The 25,908-nt window shown below is 38.8% G+C and overlaps 2 protein-coding genes across 6 annotated transcripts in view; one reads left to right on the top strand and one right to left on the bottom strand.

Annotated features, from left to right (window-relative positions):
- Positions 1-21,923, top strand: part of CDK7 (cyclin dependent kinase 7) — a 49,029-nt gene extending 27,106 nt beyond the window's left edge. The window contains exons 12-13 of one of the 2 annotated variants that reach the window (XM_032404276.1): positions 20,731-20,782; positions 21,852-21,923. In XM_032404276.1, the coding sequence (XP_032260167.1) occupies positions 20,731-20,750 (20 nt within the window). In that variant the 3' untranslated portion in view covers positions 20,751-20,782; positions 21,852-21,923. Of the gene's footprint in view, positions 1-2,878; positions 3,007-20,730; positions 20,783-21,851 lie in introns of those variants that run through there. The other variant, XM_032404277.1, reaches the window with a different exon arrangement.
- Positions 1-25,908, bottom strand: part of CCDC125 (coiled-coil domain containing 125) — a 34,431-nt gene that overhangs the window by 5,480 nt on the left and 3,043 nt on the right. Inside the window, exons 1-12 of one of the 4 annotated variants that reach the window (XM_032404272.1) lie at positions 23,260-23,487; positions 21,680-23,178; positions 19,080-19,138; positions 17,767-17,853; positions 16,884-16,961; positions 15,869-15,954; positions 10,514-10,596; positions 8,937-9,064; positions 8,076-8,183; positions 6,756-6,930; positions 3,116-3,246; positions 89-2,101 (exon numbers count right to left, since the gene is read on the bottom strand). In XM_032404272.1, coding sequence (XP_032260163.1) covers positions 1,793-2,101; positions 3,116-3,246; positions 6,756-6,930; positions 8,076-8,183; positions 8,937-9,064; positions 10,514-10,596; positions 15,869-15,954; positions 16,884-16,961; positions 17,767-17,853; positions 19,080-19,138; positions 21,680-21,989 — 1,554 coding nt within the window. In that variant the 5' untranslated portion in view covers positions 21,990-23,178; positions 23,260-23,487 and the 3' untranslated portion in view covers positions 89-1,792. Of the gene's footprint in view, positions 1-88; positions 2,102-3,115; positions 3,247-6,755; positions 6,931-8,075; positions 8,184-8,936; positions 9,065-10,513; positions 10,597-15,868; positions 15,955-16,883; positions 16,962-17,766; positions 17,854-19,079; positions 19,139-21,679; positions 23,488-25,908 lie in introns of those variants that run through there. The other 3 variants (XM_032404271.1, XM_032404273.1, XM_032404274.1) reach the window with 3 other exon arrangements.

The raw sequence follows: 25,908 nt of genomic DNA, 5'->3' as shown, positions 1-25,908 counted from the left end.
GCACATGAAAAGATGCTCAACATCACTAATCATTAGGGAAATGCAAGTCAAAACCACAATGAGATATCACTTCATACCAGTTAGGATCTTTACTATCAAAAAAAAAAAAAAAAACAAATCCCAGAAAATAACAAGTGTTGATGAGGATGTGGAGAAGTTGGGACCCTTGTGCATTATCGGTTGGAATGTAAAATGGTGTCACTGCTGTGGAAAACTTTGGCCTTTCCTTAAAAATTTTTAAAGAGCATTTTCATATGATCTAGCAGTTTCACTTCTGAGTGTATACCCCCCAAGATTGAATGCAGGGTCTCAAATATACACAGTCCCATCAACACTGTATGAAAGGATCTGTTTCACCTCATCATTTCTAGTACTCACATGATCTTTGTGATCTTTGCTAATTTGGTATCTCATTCTAATTTACATTTTTAAAATTTCTACTGTGGTTGAATAGCTCCTCACATTTGCTAACCATATATAATCCCTCTTGTGAACTGTTGATTTAGATTCTTTTTCAGTTAGTGTTCCAAATTTTATCAATTTATATGAATTTGCATTTTATATATATACACGTATTATACACACACACATTAAAAAAGAACCTTTTTTATTTGATTTTTTTTTTTTTTACACTTCCAGGTTTGTTATTGTTGAGCATTACCAAATCTTTCCTTTTCTTACCTTTTATTTCATATTAAATCATTACACATATTAAATCATTACATGTATTAAATCTGTGTGTGGTCTTTATCCTGTTCCATTGACCTACTGGTACCACATTGTTTTAAATAATGTAGCTTTATATTACTATCAGGACAATGCATTTTTTAATATCTAGTAACAGTAGTTCCTCATCATTACTCCTTTTTGCAAAATTTATTTGCCAAGTTTTCATCTTTTATTAATATTTATTAATTCCAACTAAATGGTGTTGCTTTAACACAATAGTTTATACTTTGTTGTTACCCTATTTTACCCTGTTGTTACCTCATCTATTTAAGTAGTAATGTAGCCAAGCCATGTATGTATCTTTTTTACTAGAGATCATAACTAGATAAAAGTTTTATTAAAATTTCTGATAATGTAATACAGTTCCTTTGACATAACTGTGATGTTATTAATATAGCAACATTCCCAGGAGTTATTAAAGATCTTTACTATGTAACATTTATAGAAAGAAAGAAAAAATTAAATGGCTTAAAATTCAGCATCAAAACCAAGAAGGTAAATCAGAATGGTGTGAGTGCTAGAATTATGTGTAGGTCTGGCTACAAAGTGTCACCACACCAACAAAAAAAGAAGCTATAAAGGTAACTAACAATGTTTTGAATATACTTCTGCCAAAGTCCCACCATAATAACTTTTTAATTGAAGTTAAGGAAATTATTAAACTTTCTGTGGCAAATGAAAAATCCTGAAAAATACAATAAAACAAAATATATGTAATCTAAAAATTAACATTCAGTCACTCCTAGGCATTGTTACTTCTTAGAGCATTAATTTATATTGTTACTTAAGCCAGTCAAAGATCCCTTTAGTCAATCTAAGTAAGTAACTATTTTTCTCAAAAATCATTTTGTTGTTTTTAAGATGTTGGCAAGTACTGAAAATATAATAAGGTATGGTAATGTAATTTATAAAATATGTCAACATAATACTAATAAATTTCTTGTAGAAAATGTTTGAGTATTTAAGCTGCACAACTTCTAATGATGTAGCAACATTTGTTAAGTCCTTTTTTAAAGTCTCTTGATAGAAACAGCTCTTGGTTCTGATTTCAACTGGTTTATTTTCAAAACATGATATTTGATGGCAAAGAACAGGATCTTTTGAGAGTTCTTGTGCAGTTTTGATCTCTGTGAAGGTGTTGGATTGAACAAATGCAGCCCGCAGAATTTAAAATTTGAACACTTGAATATACAGGATCATGCAGTTCAGGGAATTCTGAAGATTTCCCCCAGAGGTTTTTTAATGGAAAATTGTCTTTCATGGGACTTTTTTCTTTATTCTCATTTGAGGTGGTGTCTCTCTCTTCCAGTGCCCGAGCAAGCATGTAACTAACTTTTCTTTGATGAGCCAGAGCTTCTTCTTTATCATTCAACTGCATATACAAAAATTTAAAATTATAGCAGTTATGGGTACCTGGGTGGCTCAGTCATTTAAGCATCTGAGTCTTGGTTTCAGCTTGGGTCATGAGATCAGGCCGAGCCCCACGTTCAGTGCTCATCACGCTCACTGGGGAGTCTGCTGGAGATTCTCTTGCCCTCTACCCCTCCCCCAACCTGTACGTGCTCTCTCTAAAATAAATATATAAATCTTTTTTAAAAAAAGATTAAATAAAAATATGCCAGTTAGTCAATAAATGTTCTGTCTTCAGTCTGTCAAGTCAGTCAATGTAAATAATTGTTTACTGATTCCCAAATAATACGGTACACATTACTGAGGCTTTTTTTTTAAAGGAAGAACAGGAAGCAGCATTCCTTCTGCTGAAATTTTTGTAGATCATCTGAAGAAAGGGGAAAAACATATACATGGTGTGTGTGTGTGTATATGTGTATATAATATTAGCATGTACTTACCTCTGCAAGAGAATGTCGAAGTTATTTATATGTGAAATTGTTTTTATATATTTATATGAGAATAACTTGAACACTTCTATAGATAAGTATGTTCATATAGCATGGGTCTTTTAGTTTAGTAATATATGAAATGGGGATAATAGGACTGATTTTCAGGGTTGTAGTGATGATTAAAGGATATAATGTGTGAGAAAGTTGCCTTGTACACCTTAAAAATTCCTGAGTGGCATGGATTGTATGCATACATGCAGATGACAGAGGTACCTGCAGTTAATTACAGGGGAGCCCCCTCTTTTCAGAAGTGAAGCTTTAAACTTGTACAGGAAGAACATGGATGGGAGAAGTGGGAAGAGCATGCAGGGAATTTAAAGAGATGAAGATCAAAACTGGAGGATGGTACCTCAGCTGGGAAAAGGGCATAAAAGGCAAGTATAGAGTGCTAAAGAATTAAAAAAAAAAAAAAGAGTTGAATTAATAGGAAGCAGAAAGATTAACTTAACCACAACCTCTAACAAAAGGAAAGCAAAGATACTAACCAACTCTGTTAGCATCTTAAAGACCTCCTGAGGGTTATTCTGGTCATCGGTCTTCTTAGAACTGTTTTCTGAAGGGAGCATCCCCAGCAGTTTCTGCCCTAAGGTCTTCTTACTTCCTTGTGATGGTAACCCTAAAATTGAACATGCAAATCCAACTGAAACATAAAAACACACTCACTAATGTAGTTCCAGGAATAGAGGTAAGTATGAACCAGGGATAATTCATTTGTACATCAGCCAGGAGGTGGTTCTCTTCAGGAGACCTCTAGTGAGTCAGGCATCACAGTGTGTACTGGGAGAACACAGACTTTAGAGCCAGGATGGCAAACGGAAGTTGAGAGGGCCACAGTATAAGACCCAGTGCAATGCCCTGCCTGCCGCTCTGTCGCATCGTACAGCTGCTCCTGGGGACAGCATGCAGCCCACATTATCAGCAGCTTTCCAGAGGAGGCAGCAATCCAGTTTTGTATGTGAAATCTCCCAATGTTGAATGTCAGCCACTTACGCACCCCTGTTATTTGAGAACACTGTGCACACCCAACAAAACCTGGCTCTGAACCATGCAAATTCTGTTTTAGAGCAGAAAGACCTGGACTTGAATCCTCATTTAACCACTTACTAAATGACCTTGGACAAAGTCTCTGAGCTTTGTTTCCTCACCCCTAGAATAAGAATAATAGTACCTATGCCTCAGGATTGCGGTGCCATTAAATAATAGAGCAGGGGGGATGCTGGGAGAAGTGAGTGGGCAGTTAGTGTTTAATGGGTAAAGTTTCTGTTTGGGAAGATGAAAAGAAAAAGTTGTAGAGATGAATGGTCGTGATGGTTACAAAACAATGAATATTTAAAAATGGTTAAAATGGTAAATTTTATGTATATATTTTATCACAATTAAAAAATAACATAGCACAGTTGTGAAAACTAGCCCAGGTATGGACGTAATGTTTAAGAGGCCACATCCTGAAATGTGTACACTGATGATGTTCTTCATAGAAAGAATGCAGTTCTATAGCAGACGGTACAAAAATTGCGGATTTATACAAAGAAAACATCAAGAATGCCTTCGGAATGCTCTGTAAATGGTCTAATGGAAAACTGAGAACAGATAAGAGACATTTCCCTTTACACCCAATCCTGATAAACTGCAGTGATGAGCTCACTCATGACCTCTTCCTCCAGCAACTGTGACAAAAGGAGAAAGGCCAGACAAGTGGATGAATGTCTATTTGGCAGTCTAAAAAAAAGAAATATGCTTATAACCTATCTTTCAGAACTCGTCTAAGCTGCGTATTAATGACAAAAGTTGATGTCTTCTTAACGTGTTAACCACATATAAGAAAATGACCTGTGACAGTCATCCTGTACCTTTAGATTATTGAAATACATGAATAAAATCAGTCTCGTCACTGAAAAACTGACAAAGAGCTACTGACACTTGTATGGACTTGTAAAGGCCTTTCCGAGATGAATCAGTTATTTTACTGCTTCCAGTCTCTTCAGGGTCTTAATGGAAAACAGATCAGGAGCTATACCTATCAAATCATATTTTTTATGGAGAAGTTCTTGAGGTTCCTTATTAGCTAAGAAAGGCAGGAGTTCTGGTATATGAAATGAATACATACTCAAGTGCTGAATGTATACAAATCTACCTCTTAGGAAAAACCCAGCCTTTTCTACCTACCACTACCCTTGTGGCCTACTTCCATGCACACACTTGGGTCTACTATGCCAGGTGAAAGAACGTGGCTGCTTTCCTAGGATTAACCAGGCCTTTCCCTTTTCTTTCTCCCCTAACTTTTCTCCTTACCTTCTGTAAAAACAAGCAGTTAAGATCAGATTTCCAAAGGGATTTGCCTTTAGTTTATGTCACAGAACACCAAGCCTATCCTCAAAGACAGTACCTTTGAAAATTGAGCAGTCCCAACTCCTATCAGGGGACTAATTTAGAAGAGGTGCCTGAAGATCACCTACACATTTGTTGTCCTTGATAGATACTCTAAAGATTTTCCATCGATTCCTAAAAGCCTAAGTATATGGACTGTGCTTATTTCCCTGGCAGAATCACCTACCTTGAGCTGGACATTAAGGTTATACCTTCAGCTTTTACCAAGGGATTATTATAAGTAACAGTCGTATAAATACTCATTTTGTATTTATCATAAATGATAGTTAAGGACTTAGACATTATATTAGCCAGCTCAGTGATTTCTTTTATAAGTCTCATGTCCGAAAACTTATTAAAAGTTAATTTCAGGACAGTGTGGAATGCCTCTTTAAGAATGAATGTTGAGAAATACGTTTTCCTGTGTTTCCCTGACTTCTCCCAGATGAAAAGTCTAAATATGTAACTCTTATGATCTGCTTCTGTCTAGTTTCATACTTCTTGTTTACTGCTTCTATTTTTATTATCCCTGTAAGCTTAGCACTTTTTACCATTTCAGCAAAGAGACAGGTAAAGTTTAGTTAATGAAGCTAAAATTTCACAACACGTAACATGTATGCTATTAGGAGTATGTACTATTGAAAAAAAATATTTAAAGCAAAATAGGTATCTATTATTAAAAGTTTAATTTTTAATATAAGAAGATTCTTATTAACCCAAATCCATCTGAGAATGAGAGATACTGGAATTAGGATTATGGATTTTGACATACTAAAAAATATTTAGAAATATAGTCATCTCAGAATTTTAATATTAAAACATTTATAAACTTCACTGTAATCTTTCTTGACTAAGAAAAGGTTTCAAATTGGAATTTTAAATTGAAGCACTAGGAGTTGCACTGAATAATACTAATAAATAAAAACTGATACTGACCATTTAGAGAAACTAACATTTCTAAAAAATAACAGGTACTTTGATTATATTGGATGATATACTTAACTGTAATTTTATTCTTTGATGACATTTTTATATATTTTGTTTTCCACTAGTACAACAGTACTAAAAAAATGGCCATGGCCATGAACTTTGATAGGTTTGTGAACCAAAACCTAAACCTTAACTTCTGTTAAATTTTTATGAGTATTAATATTTCTTTTTTTTTTTTTTTTTTTAAGATTTTATTTATTTGAGAGAGAAAGTGCATGAGAGGGGGTAGGGTCAGAGGGGAGCCTGATGCGGGACTCGATCCTGGGACTCCAGGATCATGACCTGAGCCGAAAGCAGTCACTTAACCAACTGAGCCACCCAGGCACCCCATGAATATTAATATATTTCCAACTTAAAATTTTTCCTCTACCCCTCAATATCTCTTTACATATTTCAACAAAGTTTAATTAGATACATTTAATGTTGGGTTTCACTATTTTCATTATTACTTCCTAGGCAATTTCCCTTTACTCATCTGGCATTTTTACAAAGTTTTCCCACGAAACGTAGTCTTGTTTAAATGAGACAGATGAATAGTAAAAAAGAGATTGTTATTTTAAGGTTTTGGTGATCCTATTACCTCATCTGCATATGTAACATCCAGTGACCCCATTTTTAACCATAGTTACTAAATTCTGTAATAAATCACAACCATCTTTGATATTTCAGTTATACTCTCCATTACATTAACTATGCTTAATCAACTTTGATTATTACCAAAAACAACTAAAATTACACCTGATTATTGCCATTATAATTCATATTTACCATCCTCCTTAAGGTGCTTCCAATTTATCCATTTTGTTGCTTTTGTATACATTTTATCCATTTGTGTCAATCTCAGTGCCTGGTCATTTTTCCTCATTAATTGTTGCTCAAATGCAATTCTGAATGCATCTGCCATTATGTAAGCTTCTTCTTTACTCTTCTGCAAAAGTCCCAACTAGTTTTGAAAGAAAGTTTGAGAGGTGTCAGAGGCAAAACATAACAATTCTTGCCTGAATACTGAATCAGATTAGCAAATGTAGTCTCCCTGCCTAAGCATGGTTCTAGTGTCTGATCTAGTCCATCTGCTTAAACTAATTAGTACTTGCTAATTACCCTCTATAGTAGCTGCCCACTCTGAGCTAAATTACCAGACGTTTCCTTCGTGATGCCTGACCATTCCTTGTTAATCCATTTCTTGGACCTCACCACATTACCCTAGGCAGGCCCTGTGTGTGTCCTGCCCAGAGAGTAAGAAAGGAGGACGCCAAAGGCTGCATTTCAGTTCCGCCTTGGGCCATTCCAGGCAATATCACTGAAAATAATTATGAGTATCACTTTTTACATGTCCGCCATGGCTGACCCTGACTCTGATCTGTGTAATCTTAGGCTTTTCTTAATGAATTGCCAATGTTTATGTTATTTTTCCTGTATCTGAAGACTTAGAATTCCATTCTTCAATAAAGGTAAAATATTTTTAAAATTATGGTCCATGTTCCATATCTGTTATTAAAACTAACGATAATGGCAAACGCTATTTGATTAAATGCCAGGCATCTGCATGGCGCTGTGCTAAACATTAAATGTCTGCTTCCTCTGTATCATCGCAACAGCCCAATAACTAGTTATTACTCTCTAATGTGTATCCAAACCCACACAGCTAGAAAATACTAGAGCTAAGACTTAAACTTAGGTCTGGCTGGTACAAAGGTTCTTTCCACTGAACCTTGCTGCTTTTCTAATAAGCTTCGTGTTTATCTCCCCATTTATCAGAGTTATGGATCCTAGTGATTTTAAGCATGAGTGTGCAATATAGTAATTTTGAGGGCCATTTATAGAGAAAAGAAAAATTTAGGCAATGTTAAGTACAAGCTGAGGCAAACAACTTCATGTTGCCACCATATTGTGCCAGGTACTATTTGTATTTTGGAACCATGTAAATAAAAATAAAATTAAATTTATAAGTTAATTCTATCACATAAAACTACGAATAAGTTCCATAGCCAATGACTACTAAAATGAAGCTAATTATTGCAGATATTTTCCTTTATTCTATTACTAGAGAAACAAAACCAAAGCTTCAGTGTTTTGATAATACAATACCTCCTGTTTGAGCTTAAGAAGCATTCTGCGAGCAGACGCTGCCATTTTGGCACAATCACAGGGCCTCCCTCTAGGGCCATGGCAAAGGCAGGCTCCGAGGACAGCAAGCTTCAAATCCAAAATTACTCCCATTACTAAGTGCCGTACTGCCTAGCTGCACACAAACATAAGGGCGCACACACACATACACATTTCTATTCAAGCATCATTCAAAGAGCCTGGAAAGAAAGAAGAAAAAACTAAAAGAAAGCTGCAAGGAGGATTTCAAGATCCAAGTGGAAATTACAAATGAGGAAACAATGTTACTACTTGGAACAAAACCTTAAAGGAATTCTACCTTGCTTTTCCTTCTCCAAAACCTTTTAAGTGGGCACTAGTTTTGTATAGTTCTGTATCCCTGGCAGCAACTTGACCTAATGAAGTAAATATTAACACCCACTGTTACTTCTTGTGACTGAGCTTGGTCCTGCTGCCCAGCATTTACTCCTTCCAGTTCCCACCAGGGAGAGGTGCATGCTCAGAAATGATGAATGACTTCTAATACATCAGGAGAATCATCATCCTTCCACTTCTCAAAAATACCTGTCATGTAATGTGAGACACAGCTAACACAGCTTCTGCTAAAACTATAAAAATAAGAAATAAAAGGGGCAGGAGGTGGCCCGCACATCTTCTAGTGTCCAAGAATATAGTGCATGGACGGGCATGGTGCCAGTAAGGCTGAAGAACTGCCCTGGGGAAACCAATGGGCCTCTCCTTACCCTCACTCTCAAACTGCTAAGTATAATGCTATTCTAGAACATGGAGCAGGTGATGGGGAAAAGGAAAGTAGAAAATTTCCCTCTTGTTCAATTTTCTTACCTGCTTACCTACCTCAAGACCTGAAACCTCTGTAAAACCACTTTTATCGTGGCACACGTTTTCCGGAGCCACCATCTGCTGTTTGACATCAAGCATTGCGAGGGCCTCTAAATACTGTTGATTTAAAACTAGGAAGGGCCAAAGAACAGAGTGTTAGTTATGAAATTTAACTCCAGCCTCACCTAATTGAGTTATACCAACATCATACACTCATTTCTTATAAGCAATGCATATACACAGACATTACCTACTACATCTGGCCCCATCCCGAAAAAAGGTATCAAGTGAGATAATACATATATAACACTAGATTAAATAGGACTATTTTTAACGTTGAAGTATTTTAATTTTGCAAACAAAGTCTGGTCTTCATTTGCTCAAAGAAAATTTGCAGGATTTTCAAAGAGAACATACAAATGCAAATTATTTGCACTTGCTGGATAGTAAGACAACCAGATGATGAGATCTCCTACCTTAACGTCAAATGTTACCAGCTATACAAACTTTATCGGACTTTTGTTAAGAGTTTTCACAAGAGGCTCTCAACCAAACATTTAGAACAAGAAGGGTCCTGCGATCTACTGAGCAGAAAATAGTAACTTTCCCTCTCTTGTTGCAGGGTGAGGTGGTAGAGGGGGAGGGGATGTGGCTATGGGCAACTTCTGTCCTGAACTAACCTAACACAGGAGAGATCTCCCATCTGCTCGAATCACTGTTGTTGAGAAGCACCACTTTCTGTGTGCAGTTCTCACCCAGGGACTCTGCCACAGTACACTTACTAAACTACAGAAAGTGCCCCTCTCAGGTCCATGACCTGATTTAGAACTTTGTCCCCTTCAAACCACTACTTTAAAACAGTTTCTGCTAAGAAGGAAGAACCAACATCTCTTACTATTTTATAAAAAGTTGATGCCATCTTAATATTCTTAAAACACCTTACTATTCTTTTACTAACTTTTGTCATAAGATGGCTCATTACATAAAGGGTATATATGTATACACATATATGTAAAAAATTTCAAGTTTTTAATGAGTCATCTTGAAAAATTAAGAATATTAATCTTAGCAATAAAGTCACAGAAGATATTTTTGAGAGAAAGTAATGTTGAATAATTACACAGTTTAATTACACAGTTACATACTTTTCCTACTAGTATTCCAATAAAACATATACCTACTAAGGTTCCTCAACATCAGGTGCTCTACAATCTTGTTTTACAATGAGTATAAAAACTAAAGGATAAAGGGAGAATGGGGAGAAATACTTAATGGATATAGGGTTTTATTTTGGAGTGATGAAAATCTTTTGGAATGAGATGGTTGCAAACATTGTGGGTGTTATGAATTATTTACTTTTGAATGGTTGGTTAATTTTGTTAATTGAATTTCACTAAAAATGTTTTTAAATTGCAAAAACCCTAAAAGGTGGATATCTTCTATTATCCTTAAAGCATATTACTTTGAAATAATAGTACTTTGTCTATCAATATGTATGTTCTTAACGTAGGATACTCTATTTAAAAACGATCTTGTAACAGTATTTTTAAAGAATCATCAAAATACCACTCTTCACTTACGTGCATTTTCCGACTTGAGCATTTTAATTTCTTCTGTTTTTACATTTAAAGTTTCTTGGAGGACTGCATTTTCACAGTTTAGCCTGGAAAAAAGTACCCTCCAAATAACTAAAACATTAACACTTCATGGTTGAATGAGAATATTTTTATCCCATAATTAGAACACAAAAACCCAAATAAAATTTTTCCTACTTCAAAACAGTCTAGAACATATATGTGTCACAAAACAAAAACAATTTAAAAGAGTGTGGTAATGGGGCGCCTGGGTGGCTCAGATGGTTAAGCGTCTGCCTTTGGCTCAGGTCATGATCCCGGGGTCCTTGGATCGAGCCCCACATCGGGCTCCCTGTTCGGCGGGAAGCCTGCTTCTCCCTCTCCCACTCCCCCTGCTTGTGTTCCTGCTTTTGCTGTCTCTCCTTCTGTCAAATAAATAAATATCTTTAAAAAAAAAGTGTGGTAAGATTTTGAACATACTCTTAATTCGTCTGTGTATTTAGCTGAGAAAGAATCAGAAGTATCTCAAATTAAAAAATAATAAAATAATAAAAAGTGTGGGGGGGCCTGGCTGGTTCAGTGGGTAGAGCATGTGACTCTTGATCTCAGGGTCATGAGTTCAAGCCCCATACTGGGTGTGGAGCCTACTTAAAATAAAAATTAATAGGGGTGCCTGGGCAGCTCAGTGGTTAAGCATCTGTCCGACCCTTGATTTCAGCTCAGGTCATGAGCCTCAGTGTTGTTAGATCAAACCCCATGTCAGGCTCCACGCTGGGCATGGAGCCTGCTTAAGATTCTCTTTCTCCCTCTCCCTTTAATTAATTAAAATTAAAAAAAAAAAGAGAATCAGGGGCACCTGGGTGGCTCAGTCAGTTAAGCATCTTGACTTCAGGTCATGATCTCAGGGTCCTGGGACCAAGACCGGAGTCGGGCTCTGCACTTAGTGGGGAGTCTGCTTTTCCCTCTATCCCTCCCCCTCTCCCTGCTTACGTACACACACACACTCTCTCAAACAAGTAAAATCTTAAAAAAAAAAAAAAATGGGGCGCCTGGGTGGCTCAGTTGAGCATCTGCCTTCGGCTCAGGTCATGATCTCTCAGTTCTGGGATCAAGCCCTGCATTGGGCTCCCTGCTCAGTGGGGAGCCTGCTTCTCCCTCTCCTCTTGCCCCTGCTCATCATGCTCTAAGATTTAAAAAAATAAAAATAATAAAAGAGAATCAGAAGTATCTCTGAGGCATCCTTTTGAATATTCATTTTCTTTACTAAAGTTTTAATCATCTTAACCACCACCTATAAACTTAGGCCACCTCCAAGAACTTGCATAAAAAGATACATAGTTTATACTGCAAAATACTGGAAACAATCTAAGTGCCTATCAAGGAGAATGGTTGAGTACACTATGGCACATCCACACAATGTTTTCCAGGATATATTGTTAAACAGAAAAAACAGTTTAAAAGACTATCTACAGTCAACTGTTCTTTGGTGTAAGAAAGAAGGAGAATTAAGAGAACAGACATATATGCCCATTTGTGCAAAAGGAAACGAAGGATAAATCAGAAAATAGACTGGTTATCTACAGATGGTGAGGAAAAGGAAGGATGACAGGAGGTTGGGAATGGGGGGAAAATGACATTTCTGAGTATACCTCTCAGAATAGTTCTGACTTTTGGAAGCATGGGAATGTTTTACAAAGTCAAAAATAAAGACGAATAACTAAATCAACAAGGATGGTGAAAAAAACCTAAGATAGAATACAGATAGAAACAAATGAACTTAAGTGAACAGTATAACCATACTGAAGAGAAAAAAGTAAACAAGTTTTATTTTTTTTAAAGATTTATTTATTTGAAAGAGCGCAAGTAAGCACAGGGGGTGGGGCGGGGCAGAGGGAGAGGGACAGAAACTCAAGCAGACTCCTCGCTGAGCATGGAGCCCGGCACAGGGCTTAATCTCACGACCCTGAGATCATGACCTGAGCCGAAATCAGGAGTCAGACACTCAACCAACTTAGCCATCCAGGTGCCCCAAGAAACTAAACAAGTTTTGAACACGGTGTATTGACTGGATCCCCTCAGGCTAGAAAAAAAACTATAAACAAATACTGAACTCTAGGTTTGATTCTGCAGTGGTGTATATTAGCAATTCTAAAGCTACTTTCTGCATATTGTATGACAGAACGAATAAGTAAACATTGGGTAAAAAGAGCCACGTTTCTCACTGTGGAAGTTACAAATGTGGAAAGGAGCAAGGCTAAAATTAACCCTGTGGTGGTGGTCTGCAATTGGAGATAGGGGTCTGAACTCAGGGTTTTGAAGAGAGAGAGAGAGAGGTTTAGGTCTGTGTCAGTGTGGGTGTGTATTTCCAGCTCTGTCCTCTGAGACCTTTTAGCAATGACTTCCAGTAGCAATGAGCCCACTTAGCACTAAGACCTTGATTTTTTTTTTTTAAGATTTTATTTTTATTTATTTATTTGACAGAGAGAGACACAGCGAGAGAGGGAGCACGAGCAGGGGTAGCGGGAGAGGGAGAAGCAGGCTTCCCACCGAGCAGGGACCCCGATGCGGGGCTCGATCCCAGGATCCTGGGATCATGACCTGAGCCGAAGGCAGACGCTTAACGACTGAGCCACCCAGGCGTCCCAAGATCCTGATTTCTAAACACCATTCCCCACTAAAAGGAACCAGGGATCCCTGAAGAAATGCTTAATATTTTATGCATAACGGCCTAGAATATCTTATACCAGAAAGCAAAGTGCTCAAACAATAATAGGGAGGTGTCAGAAAGCCACAGGAGCCAGCTTGAAGGGGCTCCCACTGACCAAAGTTGGAAATTTTTTTTAAGATTTATATATTTTTTTTAGAGAGAGAGCAAAAGCACACGCACACCCAGGGGAGGAGGGAAGGGCAGGAGGAGAGGGAGAGAAAGAATCTGAAGCAGACTCCCCACTGAGTGCAGAGCCTGATGCAGGACTCAGTCTCACAACCCTGAGATTATGACTTGAGCTGAAACTAAAAAGAGTCAGATGTTTAACCCACTGCACCACCAGGCGCTCCCAAAATTGGAAAATTTTAAGCAACAAAAGAAATTACGATAGTAATGGCTTTTAACCATTTGAATAATGCAAGAATTCATGAATCCATTTTGGTATAAACAAATGGAGAAAAAAAGCTCTTTACTACAGTAAAATGCCAGCAAATAAATGCAGAAGAAGTAACAGAATTAGCAAATTACCATTTGGCAACCATCACAGTAATGATTGCTTCAGGCAGAATAATCTGTGGATGTAAAAACTAGTGGGTGAAAATCTGATAAAATCACATAATCTCAAAGCATCTCCCCCACAAGATGCTTATTAATCACAAGGGGAAAAAATAGTGCCTTTATAGTGGAGAGTGAGGGCACACAACCCACCTTAACCCTAGTAGTCAAGATTCACAGGCTAGGAATGGGACAAATCAACTTCACAGGCCTCCGGATGTAATCCGCTAAGAACACAACACTGCTTCAGTGGTAATATGCCCAAATGCATAGCCCAAATTAAGTTCAGACGCATCAGACGTCTCCAATGTGGGACATTACATAACCGGCCTGTCCTCAAAAAATGTCAAGAACAAACACTGAATAACTGTTTCAGATGTTTTTTTCCCCTGCCCCTCACTTCGGCCTCCCTCCCTCCTAAGTGTTTCCGATTAAAGGGTTCTAAGGTTTAGAAGGGACAAGCAAACGCAATGCATGATTCTGGACTGGCTCCCAGAACACAGGAATTTTTTTCTTCTCTTTTGCTAAAGGGGTGTTATTACTAGAATAATTAGCAAAACTAAATAAAAGAGTATTAGATTAATGTCTTAATTTTGATAATATTACTGTGGTTATGAAAGTCCCTTTTTATAAACACAGAGTGAAACATTTAGAGTAATGAGGCCCTATATATAAGCAACTTTTTTTTTTTTTTTAAGGTTTTATTTATTTATTTGAGAGAGAGAATGAGAGAGAGAGAGAGAGCATGAGAGGGGGAGGGTCAGAGGGAGAAGCAGACTCCCTGCCGAGCAGGGAGCCTGATGCGGAACTCGATCCCGGGACTCCAGGATCATGACCTGAGCCGAAGGCAGTCGCTTAACCAACTGAGCCACCCAGGCGCCCATATAAGCAACTTACTCTTAAATGGCTCAGATATCTATATGTATTTAACTACAAAGAAAGAAACAGAATGATAAAGCAAGTGTGGTAAAGAGTTCTACTTTGGAGAATCTTGGAGAAAGATATACAGGAATGCTTTGTATTATTCTTGCAACTTTTCTGTACATGTTGTTATATTAAAAGTTAGTAATAAATTAAAAATTAGGTACTAAAACCATCTATAACCCCAGATATCAAATCAATTTCTCAATTGACTTTATAATATGTATGTTATAATTTAAAGTTACTGAATAAATTCACTAGTAAAAATTGCCCAAAAGATTTTGTTTGAAAAACAAATGCCAGTGCTAAAATAACTTGGAAAACATGGCGCTTACACTGCTTTTTATTTATTATTTTTTAAAAGATTTTATTTATTTATTTATTTGACAGAGAGACAGAGCGAGAGAGGGAACACAAGCAGGGGGAGTGGGAGAGGGAGCAGGCTCCCCACTGAGCAGGGAGGGAGCCCGATGTGGGGCTCGATCCCAGGACCCTGGGATCATGTCCTGATTCGAAGGCAGATGTTAACTGACTGAGCCACCCAGGCGCCCACACTGCTTTTTAAAATACAGTTTATAGGGGCGCCTGGCTGGCTCAGTTAGTAGTGCATGTGACTCTTGATCTTGGGGTTGTGAGTTCAAACCCCATTGTGGACATAAAGCCTACTTAAAAAATAAATAAATAAAATATGAAACTGGTGTAAGTGGATAAGCAGTAAGAATTTCATAATATTCACAGCCCACAGAAGAACACCTAAGCTATATTTGAATTATATACACTTTATGGGGCGCCTGGCTGGCTCAGTTGGAAGAGCCTGTGACTCCTGATCTCGTGGTCATGAGTTCAAGCCCCATGTTCGGAGTAGAGATTACTCAAATAAATAAATATTAAAAATAATAAAAATATAGATAACTTATACACACTTTAAAGATTTCCAAAGAGGGGCACCTGGGTGGCTCAGTTGGCTAAGCGACTGCCTTTGGCTCAGGTCATGATCCTGGAGTCCCAGGATCGAATCCCACATCGGGCTCCCTGCTCAGCAGGGAGTCTGCTTCTCCCTCTGACCCTCCCCCCTCTCATGTGCTCTCTCTCTCTCTCTCTCAAATAAATAAATAAATAATCTTTAATAAAAAAAAAAAGATTTCCAAAGAAAAACTACAGAATAAGAATATACAAGCCTGTCATATTTTTGGGTCCATGATTCCTCTATATTTTTAAATCTATTCTGATCAAACTCTATTTCCCACTGCAAGGCATTTATTTCCTGTAGAAAGAAAATAGCACTTTTCATGGAAAATTACTACGGATCACTTCAGGACATTGTGAATAGCTGAAATAAATCATCAATCACTTAAAAGGATAGGTTAAAGAGAAACTAATTATTGTTCAAAAAGAGTCTGTGACATTTGTAAACACATGTAACATGCCTTTTTAGTACTCAAGAAAAGCTTTGCCAAAGCTTGCTTATTATAAGAAACAGCTTCAAATTTTGCTGCTCGGAACCCAGATTTCTCATTGCCCCACCCCCAACCCATACAGACCACAAGCAAAACACGTGCCCGGGAGTTTGAGCCCAGGACACTGCCATCAAGAGAGGCTATACAACAGGGGCACCTGGGTGGCTCAGTCGTTAAGCGTCTGCCTTCGGCTCAGGTCATGGTCCCAGCGTCCTGGGATCGAGCCCCGCATCGGGCTCCCTGCTCCACGGGAAGCCTGCTTCTCCCTCTCCCACTCCCCCTGCTTGTGTTCCCTCTCTCGCTGTGTCTCTCTCTGTCAAATAAATAAATAAAATCTTAAAAAAAAAAAAAAGAGAGGCTACAACAGGCACAGGAACAAGACCTTCCAAGGTGATTCCTAACTACCGTTTAGTGACGATGAGATGGTCAGAAAGAGGCAGGCTCTGCCAGGCAAGAGGAGAAAGAAAAAAGGAAAAAGAAGAAAAATAGAAAGTGTCAACTTGGCAAGCCTCCTACTACCTTAAAATGAGGCAATAAAAGAAATCTTAATTCTTTGCCCGTGTAATAGTATGTTTTGGATTGTAAGCTCCAAAAGGGAAGGGACTGTATAAAATAGAAGCCCAACTAAAAGAGGGTATGCACAAATGACATACCCATCTAGAATGGTGATTTTTAAAGGAAATTCTATTTGAAAGCTTAGTGGACTGAACAAGTCTACACTAAAAGTGGCAAATACCTTCTCCAAGGATCTCTTTTGTTCCATAGTTTTTTGCAGCATCATTTGGGTGTGACTTGTGGCTTTGCCAAAAATTGCCTAAGAAGAATAAGAAGCCTATCAGTATAAATTAAATTTCTCATTACTCCTATATGCACAGTAAGGTTCACATTTTTATTTTAAGACGATAGAAAACCAGAGAATTTCCATAGAGACCACCTTTTATAGAGAATTTGATAGTTCACACGTCAAAAGATCTTGGTTTGACTCTCCTGATGAATATGAGAATGAATGAATGAACTTTCCACACAAAGACTGGCACATGAACAAATAAAGCAGTGTTATTCATAAGAGCCCCAAAGAGGAAACAGTGTAAGTGCCCATCAAATGGTGAATGGATAAACAAAATACGGCATAGCCATACAATAGAATATTAGGCAATAAAAAGGAAGAAAGTACTGACACATGCCACACCATGCATGAGGCTCAAAAACATGTTAATTAAAGGAATCCAGACACATACTATATCATTCCATTTACATGAAATAGAAAAGACAAATCCAAAAGACAGTAAGGAGATTAGTGGTTGTCTGGGGTTGGGGATGTGAATGGGGAATGACTGCTAATGGGTTAGCGCTTCCTTTTGGGGAATATTGAAAATATTCTAAAATTAGATTATGGTGATGGTTATGCAACTCTAAGGTTAGCAAAAATAAATTGTACATTGAAAACGAGTGAAATCCATGGCATATAAATTTTACCTCAATAAAACTGTTTTAAAAATCTGCACCTCAAAAAAAAAACCACCTTATATTAAGCACTGACGCTTTTGTTTTAAAAGATAAAACCATACTAACTATGATTGGAATGTGTAAGTGACCAAAATTTAAAAATAACTTCTTACCATGCTTTGAAGAATTTTTAGTGCTTCCTCTTTACCTTCTAGTTGTCTTTGAGATGCCTCAAGTTCAGTTTTTAAAATTTCTACCTCCTGAGGGGAGAAGTAAAATTAGTCTACATATCTGTAAGATATGCAACCCCCAAAATGATCAGTTTGGATAGTTTACATGTAAGCTCAACATTCTGACACTCAGCAAGCGCTCTGAACCTAAGCGCTCTGACCTTACAAAAGAGGCTGGGAATTCCTCCAGGCTTCCTAAGTGGCCCAGGCAGGCTTTAGACTGAAACTCTCACCATCAGGTACCCATTGTAACTAAAAGCCCAGACCTTCTGCTTTTACCCTTCCAGACCACACAGCTAATAATCTGAAAATAATCTTTACAGCACCAACAATAAGCACGTGCTCACCCACAGAGCTAGTGGCTATCATCAGTTGAATTATGTCCTTCCCACCAAGGAAAGTTTTGTCCAAATCCTAACTCCTGGTACTAAGAATGTGACCTTATTTGGAGACAGGGTCTTTGCAGATATAATCAGATTAAGATGAGGTCATACTGGATTAGGGTAGGCCTCATGCAATGACTTATGTCCTAAGACAAGGGAAGTTTGGGCACAGACACAAAGGGGAGAAGGCCATGTGACAAGAGAGGCAGAGACTGCAGTGATGTGGCTATAAGCCAAGGAATGCCAAGAATGTCAGGGGCAACCACCAGAAGCTAGGACAAGGCAAAGAAGGATTCTCCTCGACCTTCCAGAGGGAACATGGCCAACTGACATCTTGATTTCAGATTTCTAGCCTCCAGAACTGCGAGAGAATAAATCTCTGTAGTTTCAAACCACCTGTTGGTGGTGCTTTGCTACAGCAGCCCTAGAAAACAAAACGGTAGCTCGGTAGCTTTCACCAGAAGAGTTACAAATTCACATTCGGTCTTCTGGTTCCCGGAAAGATAGGGACCCTGCACACCTACTCCTACTCCCAGCAGCAGACTGGACTCAGAGCACCTGGGAAGCCTGCTGTCCTCTGACTTCAAAGAGGTTAAATTAAGTCAGTTTATTTCAAGCCACACACACAGGGAAGACAGATAGAGGGAAGTTTGTAACTCTCTTGTGAAAGGTTCCGGGCAAAAGGTGAGCTGGAGGGCCTGTTTACGTAAATAGCTTTCTTGAGAGATGAGGAAGATAAGAGACAGAGGAGCACAGTTGAAAGTTAGGAGCTTTACACTGTGGCTCACTGAGCATATCTGGAAAGCCAGCATTATTTAAAATATCAGTGGGCTTTGTTCACAGGAGAATTTTTATATTAGCCGGAGTACTTACCTCTAAAGTATCCTGAAGACGTCGCTTTAATTCTACATTTGACAATTCTGAATTAGAATCTATTAGGAAAAAAACAAAACAAAACAAATACTTTTTTTTAACCAGTTGAATACAGGACATCTGTTTACAAAATATCAAATACAATTTTTTGTCAAGAGGAAAGAATTGTAATAAACCACATAATGATAAAAATAGGTAGCTTAAAACATTGCACAAATGAAAAGATACATACTTTTGAATAAAAATACTCCTTAAAAAGGGACTCTAATAAAACTGTTGTTAATGAACTGGTTATTTACTACATACAAAACAGTATTTAAAAACATGAATGTTGGTCAGTGAAATAAACTTTGGTGGTTTGGCTTAAGTTTGATCAATATAGTGATACGAAATATCTAAGAAATAACCTGAATTTAATTTCTTTCCAAGGAGAATGACTAGAAGTCTCCTGTAACTTCAATTATTCTCTCCTTACTGTGATCAATTGAGACATTAAACTGAGCTTCCCAGGAGCTTCCTTTTCATTGTGGTCTCACTGGCAATAGAAAAACATGAAAGTGGTAAATTACAAGCAAGAAGACTAAGAAGAAGTAAAAGGAAGAAAAGATTTTTTAGAAAGAGTATTTTGAGGGACATTAAAAACTTCTCAAAACAATTTCTTCTTTGCTGTTCTGAACTTTCAGTATGACAGTATCCGAGGCAAAAACTAAATCTTGTTTTTATTCTGATGGCACAAGGCTCCAAGGAGAGACAAGTGACACTGGGTTGGCAATGAAAAGTTCTGTTGTAGTAATACTTGTGCTAGGCAGAATAATGGTCCTAAAGATGACCACATCTTAATCCCCAGAACCTGTGAATACACGGCAAAAGGGACTTTGTCAGTTTGATTAAGTTAAGGACTAGGAGATTATCCTGGATTATCTAGGTGACCCCACTGTACTCACAAAGGGTCCTTATGAATGAAAGAGGGAGGCAGGAAAGTCAGTGTCAGGGTAAAACAGCATGAGAAAGACTTGACCAGCCATTGCTGGCTTTGAAGATGGAGGAAGGTGGCCACGAGCCAAGGAATGTAGGTGGGCTCTAGAAGCTGAAAAAGGCTCAGGAATGGATACTATTCTCAGGAATAGAGTCTCCAGAAGGAACGCGGCCCTGCCGACATCTGGATTTTAGCCCAGTAAAACCTGTTTTGGATTTCTGACCTGCAGAACTGTAAGATAATAAATTTGTGTTATCTTAAGGCATTAAATTTGTGGTAATTTGGAAATTACCTATTAGCGACAAGAAACCAATACAATATCCTTAGGTAGGATCAAGCTAACTTAAAAGTCCATAACCCAACAAGACAGGAGCTCATACTTTTACTGTTACATTTTGTTTATATCCCAGTGGTTTCCTCATGTTCTTACAAAGGCATTTTAGCAATATGTGCGGTTTTCAACATCTTGCTTGCAAAACAGAACCCAACCTCTATGCATGATAGGAACTGAAAGAAAAATATATAAATAATCCTGTCCTAATTTCAAGAAGGATTTTGAAAGATGGGGGATAAGATCCGCATCTGCAGCATGTTTTTTGTAAATCTAAAAACCATGTTTCTTAAATTATTCTCATGTTGTTCTAATTTGTGTTTGTTCCACTTGCGTGGGGGAAGTTTTACCACATGGATTATAGAAGATTCAGCCAGACAAGAGCTGTGCCACCAGGTAGGCATGGAGTCACCCCTGGGTTCCCAACCATTTTGGAGTTGTAACATTCTGTCACAACGTGATTCTGAATTTTATTCTTTTTTTAATATATGGCATAATTTATTTTTTTTTTCTGATAAATTAAGATGAATTTTTTGAGGGGCACCTGGCTGCCTCAGTCGGTGGAACGTGCGACTCTTGATCTCTGGGTTGCACTACCCACACTGAGTGTAGAGATTACTTTTAAAAAAGATTAATTTTTAGGGGGAGGATTTCATGACATTTGTAAAATAACTGGAAGCATACATGTTTTGCCTGGAACACACCTTCCCCAGATAAGTACCAGGCCTGGACATCATTTCATTCTGGTGCTCAAAAGCCACCTCCTTAGATAGGTACCCCGACCCTTGCCTGAAAGAGCATGCGCCAACCCCTCCAAATACTCACTGTTCCTGCACTTACTACTGCCTGATGTTACATAGCTGTTGACTGGTAGATTAATTTTTTCTCTCCTCTACTAGAATGTGAACTGCATGACATGGAGACTATTTTGTTCACTAATGTTCCCAGAGCCTAGAACAGCCCCTGGCACCTAATAGCTACCCAATAAATAGTTGAATTAAAAAAAAAACATGGATGACGCATACCACTAAATCACACACACACAAAAGCAAGGTAGGTAATCACCGATATCACTAACATATGTGTATTAATGCAGACTAACTGCTACACTCCTCCATACAATAGTTGGAAATAGAAACATGGGTTACTTTTATACTATCACCAATCCCACCAGGTGAATAAAGATGAATTTCCACACACGACAGTGACCTATTGTCTGGTGTTGGAAGGGTGAAAGCATTGATGAAATTCACAGGAGAGGAGGAGAAAGGAGAGGGCACTAAGCATTCTTACCACTGCTACTCTGGCGTGCGTAGTGGGCAGTTCTGGGCTCTGCAGGGTATGTATCTTGCAAGCTCTTATGCCTGGAATACTGAAAAATGGCGCCACTTCTTTCTTCCCCCTTTCCTGGAAATGGGGGCGGGCTGAAGTTCTTGCCATCAGATCTTTTTCTTGATGTCGATAGGTGTGAAACTTGCACTTCGTAAATACCGCCGGGCCTTCTTCCGAGGCCATACCCTAAGTCGCCTTCTGCCATGTCATCGTCCTCCGTTTCCCAGGTCCACACCTCTGCCTCACTCGGCGGCCTCACCACCCTGCTCATCAGCCAGATGCCGTATTTAACATAAGGAAAACCAGGTTGTTATCTGTGATTAAGAGAAATAGTTTAAAAACCATCAGTATAATAAAGTTGGGTTTTGGTGGGGAGAAAAGTTTCTTTCTCTATTATACAGGCATGGCTATCCCAGCGACGCATCGGCACACACACGGCCCTTACAATCCAGTCCAAGTTATTGAACATTTAAGGGCCTTTTAGGTAGGAGAAGATCCAACCTCTTATTTCAAAGATTGCAGTGAATTGTAAGGAAGCAGGAAAACCTTTTAACTGAATCTAATCATCTCCTGATCAGGAGAAAGCAGATCAGCTTTTGCCAAGGAAAGAGAAGAAAGGGTATGGCTTTCACAAGCGGAAGAACCATATAGAATTCAAGAAGTCTCTGAAAACGGGGACTTGCAGTGACTACGGAGACCACCCCGCCTCTGTCCCTTCATGGCCCTTCATGCACTTCAGGGGCTCCGTGCTCTTAGAGCCTCTCCTCTAGCTCTACTTGGTTCATCTTCTGTTTCTGTGAAGACACAGTTCTCCTGGGATGCTCTTCCCCAAACAGTTGCTCAACTGGTTCTTCACCTCCTTTGGGTCTTTCCTTCAGTGGCAGCTCCGTGACTGACACCGGGTCTGAAATTGCCAACTCCTCCTTCTCCCACTTCTCTGCTTTATTTTGCCCCTTAGTACTTAGGACCTTCTAACATACCCCTCCCTATTTTACTCATTTTTCTAATCATGCCACCGAAAGGGGGAAGGGAGTATAAAAGTGGGAGCCTAGGAAAGTAGGAGTTGGTTCTGACCGGCCTGTGATGCCTCTTTTGAGAGTAGGGCAACCTGAAACTTTTCCTCTGCCGGAGTCCAGACCTGCTCCAGATGGCCCTAAGCGGAATAGAAAATTTTGTCTGTTTGGATCATCACTGCGTTCCCAATGCCTAAGACAGTATCTGGGACATAACTGGTACTCAAGAAATACTTCTTAAATAAGTGAATGAAGGAAGGAATAAACAAACAAACTGAAATACTCGCCTGTCCGGCAGAAAAACAGTCACCTCCGCAAGGCTCCACCCTGCATACTGTGGAGCTAAGTGCCTGCCCTTCTTCCCAGAAGAAAACACTCCAGATAAAATGCCGTACAGGGCCCACCACTGAGCCCTCCCTGTGGGGAGACCACTGACCACTGTAGCACCTACCTGGTGGCTGGAGAGCACCTTAACTGCTCAGCCTTGTTCCTCCTGCACAGAGGACGGTTGAGAAGGACTCTGGCCACCAGGCATTTCAAAAGCGCTGTTTTGATGCAGTTGTTTAGAAACATCTCATCCTTTTCTCAAGACTCATTAAAAAAATATATATATATCTGACATCTTTTCTAAATATCCTGCTGTTTACATAATTGCTTACCAGGACTTTAAAAAATAATTAAATCTAAGTGTTGCATTTTTTTAGTGAGATGTTTCTCTTATTCTTCCACTATTAAAACCACACATAGGGCGCCTGGGTGGCTCAGTCGGTTAAGCGTCTGCTTTCAGCTCAGGTCATGGTCCCAGGCTCCCGGGATTGAGTCCCACATCGGGCTCCCTGCTCAGCGGGGAGTCTGCTTCTTCCTCTCACTCTCCCTCTGTGTTCTCTCTCTCAAATAAATAAAATCTTGAAGAAAAAAAAAAAGTAAGAAAGAAAACCACACATAGATGCCAGATAAATCTGACCATGTTTGAAGGGGTTTCTGTTGTTTTATACTTTTTTTTTTTTTTAAGATTTTATTTATTTGAGAGACAGAGAGTGAGTGCACAAGCAGGGGGACCAGCAGGCAGAGGGAGAAGCAGACTCCCTGCAGAAGAGGGAGCCGGACCCGGGACCGGTGATCATGACCTGAGCCGAAGGCAGACGCCTAATGAACTGAGCCACCCAGGCGCCCCAGTACCATATATTTTCAGTATTTGAAAGCAAAATCCCTTACAGATTTGAAAAGATAACATCATAAAAGAAGGTACACGGACAGAAAGACGCTCATCATTAGTTGTCAGGGAATTGTAGATTTAAACTCTAATGAGATTCTGTTACATACCACTGTCAATTCTGTGTTGCTGCGGATGGGGACATACACAGTTGGCGGAGGTATAAAATGGTACAACCCCTATGGAAAAGTTTGACGGTTTCTTTTATTTTTTATTTTTTATTTATTTTTTATTTTTTTTATTTATTTGACAGAGAGAGACAGCAAGAGAGGGAACACAAGCAGGGGGAGTGGGAGAGGGAGAAGCAGGCTTCCCGCCGAGCAGGGAGCCCGATGCGGGGCTCGATCCCAGGACCCTGGGATCATGACCTGAGCCGAAGGCAGACGCTTAACGACTGAGCCACCCAGGCGCCCCTGACGGTTTCTTTTAAACAGGTGATCCAGCAATTGCATTTTTGATATTTACCCAAGGGAAATGAAAACATATGCTCAGACAAAGGTGTGTGCATGAATGGTCATAGCATTACTCAAATTGGCCCCAAACTGGAAACAACCCAAATGTCCATCAACAGAAAAACAAACTGTGGTAAGTCCATACAACAGAATATATTCAGCAATAAATAATGAATTTCTAATGTATGTGACAACGTGGATGTATCTTAGAGACATTATGCAAACAGAGGAAGACATGCTGTGTGAAATCCTGGCCAAATTAATATACATAACAGACACAGATCAGTGGTTGCCTAGGGTGAAAGGCTGCCTTCAGAGAGCATGAACAAACTTTTTGGGGGTGATAGAAAAGTCTTCTTTTTTTTTTTTAAAGATTTTTCATTTATTTATTTGACAGAGAGATAGAGAGAGAACACAAGTAGGCAGAGAAGCAGGCAGAGGGAGAGGGAGAAGCAGGCTCCCCGCAGAGCAGGGAGCCCGATGCGGGACTCGATCCCAGGACCCTGGGATCATGACCCGAGCTGAAGGCAGCCGCTTAACCGACTGAGCCACCCAGGCGCCCCGAAAAGTCTTCTATCTTGACCAGAGTGATGGTTTGTCAAAACTCATCATCCTTACAATGGTGCATTTTATTGTATGTAAATTATACCTTAAGAATGTGAAAAAATTTTTAAACAAAAAAGAATAAGGGATCTTTAACTGGATTAGGGAACAAGATGAGAAATGTGTTCATCAGTTGTAACCCTCCTAGATAAGCAAATTATTAAACTCGATGCTTTAAATCAGCTCTAGTTCTTTTTCAGTGATGTAATAATAGTACTTGTTGCTTATTTCTATGTGCTAGGCACTATTTAAGTGTTTTACTTATTCTATTTAATCTTTACTTTGCAAGACACTCCTGTTATTGTTTAAGTCTAGATAATTAAACTTAAGCACAGAGAGGTTAAGTAACATAGCTAACAAGAGATAGAACCAGATTCTGAATCCTGATCCCTCATGTCAGAGACACTGTGACACTCTTAGCCACTGCTTTCTGGGAAGGTGAATGAAATTAACATCAGAATAAACCACATTTCTATTATTTATGACATCAAACAGAACTGAAAGTAAAAGTCATTTTTCCCCCCAAATTTTTATAAAATCATCTTGGCTCCTTTCTGAAATAAGTAAGTTTATCTATTTTTACTTGTCAAGATAGACAGGAAATTACTCCCTAAGAAGCTGTGTTTTACCTCTATCGCAAATTCCTGCTTATAAATGCAATCTCACACCTCTGTTAAGGAGGGTGTGATCAGGACTGGGCAGCCAGCAGTGGAGAAAATGGAATTGGTCAACACAAAGGAAAAAAGTAGCATGAGGAAAGAGTAAGCAACCGCAGGATTAGCTAAGAATATTTTTTAATGTGCCACATAAAATCAGGTATCATCGTTCTGTCTTTCCACTGTTCACAGCTGAACATAATGAGCTTTCCCATGATCCAGTACTCTACCGTTTTTAAAAATATAACTTGGG

Source organism: Phoca vitulina, unplaced genomic scaffold (genome assembly GCF_004348235.1).
Source record: "Phoca vitulina isolate PV1807 unplaced genomic scaffold, GSC_HSeal_1.0 scaffold6, whole genome shotgun sequence".
Lineage (NCBI taxonomy): Eukaryota > Metazoa > Chordata > Mammalia > Carnivora > Phocidae > Phoca > Phoca vitulina.
This window is presented reverse-complemented; position numbering and strand designations above follow the sequence as displayed.